At 39.8% G+C, this 5,941-nt stretch overlaps 1 protein-coding gene across 1 annotated transcript; it reads left to right on the plus strand.

The window, feature by feature from the left end:
- The first annotated feature begins 849 nt into the window (after nt 1-849).
- Nucleotides 850-2,913, plus strand: LOC143894757 (uncharacterized). The gene is made up of 4 exons (XM_077401380.1): nt 850-867; nt 1,185-1,405; nt 1,952-2,017; nt 2,359-2,913. Exons 1-4 carry the CDS (start codon nt 850-852, stop codon nt 2,717-2,719), a joined length of 666 nt encoding a protein of 221 aa, XP_077257506.1. The 3' UTR covers nt 2,720-2,913.
- Nucleotides 2,914-5,941: the final 3,028 nt, after the last annotated feature.

The raw sequence follows: 5,941 nt of genomic DNA on the forward strand, positions 1-5,941 counted from the left end.
TGGATTAACCTTTACGCGGAGAATACCTGCCATGGGACTCCAGCCTTAGGCTGAAGTCACATAGCATGTATTTTCCGCGTTACGCGTAACCGCGTAACCAATTAGAAGCGTTTTGCATTTTTGGTTACGCATATTTGCTTTTGATTAGTTAAGCGGTTACACGTTACGCGAAAAATATCAGTCCATGTGACCGCACTCTTAAGCTGGTTTCACATGGGGCGTAACTTGCGTCAGCCAATCAAATTGTCTCATACGCGTATAGTAGCTGAGACGATTTGATTGGCTGACGCAAGTTACGCATATGCAATTTACGCTCCATGTGAAACCAGTCTTAGGGTGACGTCCCATGGCGCGTATCGGGCGTACGAACTCAGCGACTGCGATTGCGATTGCAATTTCGTCCCTTGATCAATGAGAAAAAAGCTCCTGGCAATTCGGGCATTTCTCATTGGTCAAGAAACGAAATCGCAATCGCAGTCGCGGCCGCGAGCCGCTAGTCTGATTTGGGCTCCATATTTTTCCGTAACAGTAAAGACCATTGCACGTAACAAAGTTTTAGTTTTAATCGTAAGGCCGTAAGAAAATAGACCAATCACACTCGTTTATTCTTCAAGCGCGAGAAGAATAATCGACTGTGAAGGTGCCTTTTCATGCTGACGCTCGACGCTCGATTTGGGCGTTAAACTTGATCACGTGATAGGTCACGTGACAGTTTTTTTAATTCCAGCGTCAAATGGCAAAAGCTCAACTGTGTTCGGGCCAAAGCACATGACATGACGTAGCGATCTACGACAATCGTAGTCGTGGACGTAAGTAACGCACAAGCTTTGGCGTAGTGCGTTATGTCGTATGGCGAGTGATGGCGAGGTACGAGCAAGCTGCCAAAACCAAAGGTGAGTACTATCCTGATAATTTCTAAATAAATTAAATGTAATCGTCAAATTTAATTGTTAAAAATAAAATTCTTACTAATTAGGCTGTAACAACCTAATTATGCTGTAATGATCTATTTTTGTGCTTATATGTTAAATGACGAACAATGGTAATTTTAGGTTAACAGCAATTTTTCTTTATATAAAAATGCTTTAAAAAACGCTTTTTTTTCGCTTGCTTCTTGCTAATTTATGAATTTTTTTTAGATTATTGTTTAAATAAAATTGTACATGGTAAATGGTAATTTTTAGGTTAGCGGCATTTACGGATCAACGCCCGATGTACTGACGATACTCGACGTCGCGCTGCTACCCTTACCAGAATCGTTATTGCCTATACGCGCGCTGGAAGAACGATACACCATTGCAGCACGCCGCATTGCTGCGGAAACGTGCGGATGCTCAAAAGAAAATCAAGTCGATTATGAAGCACGTAAGCAAGGAAACGATCAAGCTAGTCGGCTGGTCAATAGGCAAGCTTACGCACACCTCACCGGGTGTATTATTCGATTATTGTCTCATACAGATCCAGTTGTATGACAACCTGATAAGTACGTATAGAATGTGTGCCTTCTGCCATTATAATCATCTTCGCAAAGGAAAATTGTAACATGTTCATCGTATTGGATGCCAGGACCTGTCTTTGACTCCTTGAAATACTTGACAAATATCTCGTACGATGTGTTAGGATATTGTCTTGTAGAGGCATTAGCGGGTGCTGACAGGGATAGATTTAAACACGATGGCACGAGTATATCTTTGTGGCTGCAATCTCTGGCTTCGCGCAAGCTGTTATGGCATCTGTCGCTCAGTCTGTCAGGCCATTACACCCTCTAAAAGTTTGGGAGGAAATATCGCCGCAGTTCTTATTCACGTTTTGGTCTCTATCGATGTACGATTTGTACGTGCCAGGGGAAAGTTATCAAAGGGAAATCAGCAAGTTGAAGCAACTTGTAGCGCAAACCGCCGATTCCAAAAAGACATGGTAATATTTAAGATGGTAATATTGTTTGTTTCAGATCTCTTCCATTATGTATCATCCCTGTATATGCCGTGCCTGTGCCAGTTAATGAATCTGTGCCAATGTAAGTAATTTTACATGCATATATAAATACCAATCCAATTCCAAACATTTCGTAAACCTGTCCAATTCTTTTCTTGTTCCTATCTTGATTTTGGAAAAGTAAATGCATGCTAGAAGAAAATTATCAAGATATCTAGTCTGACGTTTTAAAATTGCATCCCCAATTGTCTTATAATTATGATGAAGGATTGAATAATCAGAAGTCAGCTAAAAACGGCTGATGGCTCTCGTGTAAAGTGTTCAAGCAGATTATACCTTTGTTTCATTATTATTAATCGTTTCTAGGTTTTGTAAACTACTTGAATATATATATTCCTTTTTTCATCTCTTCTTTTTTTACAGAGAACTTTACAAGCCTCAGAAGCTGCTCTCTATAGGAGATACCATGAGCGCGGCAAATTCAGTAGTACAGGATACAGACACTTTGTGGCTTAAGAGACGAGTTGGTGGAGCTAGTATCCCTACGTTGCAAAATCTCGACACAGACATTTTGGCTTATGATACGAAAGAAAATCAGGGAGATGAACAAATAATTGTATACCAATGGAAATACGTAATATTAATAGTTATTATAGTGATAGCTTTCGTGTATTTGTGTAATCATTTGGGATTGAACAGACATTCGCGCAGAAAACGTATTATACTCAGAATATTTAGAGCCATTCGAGCATTAGTTGTGCGAAGGATATCTGCGCAAATGTAACTTGATAATTTCGCACGAACCATTACTATGTATTGATAAAACATATAGTTAAGGTAATTTTTTTTAGGAAATTGGGTATATTTAAATTCCAAGACATTTATATGCAAATTAGATATTATGTGCCTTTAAAACATACAATATGACATATGAATTTGTAGATTATACAAATAAATTATTTTGATATAAAAAAATCACATGCTATCTATTGCCTTTATTTTTTTAAGTAAATGAGATAATATAATATTAAACCTAGATTATTATTAAACTACATATTATGAAAGGGCAAAAAATGTTTAATGCGCTTCGCCGAGCGTAATTTTCCTTTTTTCTCTTCCTTTTCGCCTCTTCGTCTCCCTCTCTTTCTCTTTTGAGCATCCGCACGTTTCCGCAGCAATGCGGCGTGCTGCAATGGTGTATCCTTCTTCCAACGCGCGTATAGGCAATAACGATTCTGGTAAGGGTAGCAGCGCGACGTCGAGTATCGTCAGTACATCGGGCGTTGATCCGTAAATGCCGCTAACCTAAAAATTACCATTTACCATGTACAATTTTATTTAAACAATAATCTAAAAAAAATTCATAAATTAGCAAGGAGCAAGCAAAAAAAAGCGTTCTTTAAAGCATTCTTGTATTAAAAAAAATTGCTGTTAACCTAAAATTACCATTGTTCGTCATTTAACATATAAGCACAAAAATAGATCATTACAGCATAATTAGGTTGTTACAGCCTAATTAGTAAAAATTTTACTTTTAACAATTAAATTTGACGATTACTTTTAATTTATTTAGAAATTATCAGGATAGTACTCACCTTTGGTTTTGGCAGCTTGCTCGTAACTCGCCATCACTCGCCATACGACATAACGCACTACGCCAAAGCTAGTGCGTTACTTACGTCCACGACTACGATTGTCGTAGATCGCTACGCCATGTCATGTGCTTTGGCCCTTCAGCTTTGACGCTTGACGCTCGTTTCAGTCAATTGCTTGTTTCGACGCTCGCATGTTTGATGCTATTTCGCCTTCTTACCGATGAAGTTGGTCACGTGACCAGTTTTGACGCCCTAAATCAAGCGTCGAGCGTCAGCATGAAAAGGCCCCTTGATTGGTTTATTTCCTTACGGCCTTACGATTACAACTAAAACTTTGTTACGTGCAATGGCCTTAACAGTAAGGTTTTGATCTATCGCGTTGCTCAATTCAGCCGTCCGTAATCGTAACTGGCCGAATCGAGCAACGCAATTGGTCGAAAACTTATGGCTTAATCGACTGTTGTCCGTGCATACTAACACAACCTTAACAGCTAATCGGAACGTCCGACAAAGCTTCGTTTTAAGAAGTCAACGGTATGGATTCGCTACCGCTTAGGGTTGATTTATAATAGCCGTAACCGTTGATTTAAACCGTAATTTTTAAAAAATTGACTAATCACAGTCGAATGTGAGAAGAATAATCGACTGTGATTGGTCAATTTCTTAAAGATTACGGCTTAAATCAACGGTTACGGCTATTATAAACCAACCCTTAGGGCCGTGCCTTAAGTTCTTGGCTGTGATTGGCTGATTTGCTTACTGCTTGAGTTTTAGGCTGGTTTCACATGGGGCGTAAGATGCGTATGCGTAACTTGCGTTAGCCAATCAAATCGTCTCAGCAACTATACGCGTGTGATACGATTAAATACTGAGACGATTTGATTGGCTGACGCAAGTTACGCATACCCATCTTACGCCCCATGTGAAACCAGCCTTACTGCTTAAGTTTTTCTATGTGCCACGGCCTTAAGAGTCTGGCAATTGAGTGAACTCACGTGTATTGGCTTTGGAATAAAATGGCGAGAGCCAATAGAATTATTCTAAGCTTTAGGTTAAAGCCAGTTAAGGCATAAGTTCGTGCATACGACGATACGACCCACTCATGCCCCACCATGTTCCTAATCACTCCAACGCACTCCAAAAACTTATAAGCCATTTTATTATTCAGTTTAAAGGCCATTGCACGTAACAAAGTTTTAGTCATAATCGTAAGGCCGTAAGAAAATAGAGCAATCACACTTGACTATTCTTCAAGCGCGAGGAGAATAATCGACTATGATTGGTATATTTTCTTACAGCCTTACGATTATGACTAAAACTTCGTTACGTGCATCGCGCACAAAATGCATAGCTTAGCATAAGCGTAGCGTAAGACCGTTAACCAATGAGCATCCAGCATAAAGTCGCCATATTAATTTACATAAGATGCTCATTGGTTTAGCGGTCTTATGCTATGCTTATGCAACCTATGGAATTTTGTGTACGATGGCCATTATAAGCGGGGAGCACATACTTCTGCACAACGGATAATGCGTAAGCATAACAAAATTGATTAGTCTATTTCCTTATGCACATGTGTATGGACCAATCAATTTTCTTATTCTTACGCATTATGCGTTGTGCAGAAGTGTGTGTTCCCCGCTTTATTCTGCATCTTTGCTTGCCTTGCACATCATTGTTGTGACAGATTGCCTAACCTCTCGTAAAATTATTGTGTTGTAAATACTGTGATATTACTTATATCTCAGTGGTTGTACATACATAATAATGTATATCCTTCCTCTCGCAGGATTTGGACAAAATCAATTATGGCCAGACTCTGTATAAATGGTCTGTAAACATGTTAAATTGACGGAATAAAATCATTGCATCGCAGTCGTTGTGACAATTTAATTAAACGCCCGTCACGCCGTAACGAAGCGTCGTTGACCCATGGTTTCTATACTTAAAGTTGGTGTATTTATTCCTTCTTTCATTACACAAATTTACGAAACTTAGTTTTTCTGCACCCTGTATATACATATATCTTAGGAACTGCTTAATATTGTAACTCGTGCTCAATCGTGGTCAATCGAGACGGTGGTCAATCGGGACCGTTGTCAATTGGGACAGTGGTCAATCGGGACCGTGGCCAATATCAATGTGGTTAATCGGCACCGTGGTCAATATCAACGTGGTCAATCGGGACGGTGGTCAATCGGGACGGTGATCAATTGCAACCGTGGTCAATCGAGACGGTGGTCAGTCAGGACGGTGGTTAATCGGGACTATGGCCAATCGGGACCGTTGTCAATCGCAACGTGGTCAATATTAATGTGGTCAAACGCAACGTGGTTAATCTCAACGTGGTCAATTTTAACGTGGTCAATCTCAACGTGGTCAACAGGGACCGTAGTTAATCGGGACGGTGG

Source organism: Temnothorax americanus, unplaced genomic scaffold (genome assembly GCF_048541705.1).
Source record: "Temnothorax americanus isolate GAGA-0224 unplaced genomic scaffold, ASM4854170v1 Scaffold140, whole genome shotgun sequence".
Lineage (NCBI taxonomy): Eukaryota > Metazoa > Arthropoda > Insecta > Hymenoptera > Formicidae > Temnothorax > Temnothorax americanus.

Excerpts from the sequence above, each read along its gene's own strand:
- LOC143894757 (XM_077401380.1), top strand. Across the intron at positions 1,406-1,951 it reads GCTAGTCGGCTGGTCAATAG|ATCTCTTCCATTATGTATCA; the intron begins GCAAGCTTACGC and ends TGTTTGTTTCAG. Across the intron at positions 2,018-2,358 it reads GTTAATGAATCTGTGCCAAT|AGAACTTTACAAGCCTCAGA; the intron begins GTAAGTAATTTT and ends CTTTTTTTACAG.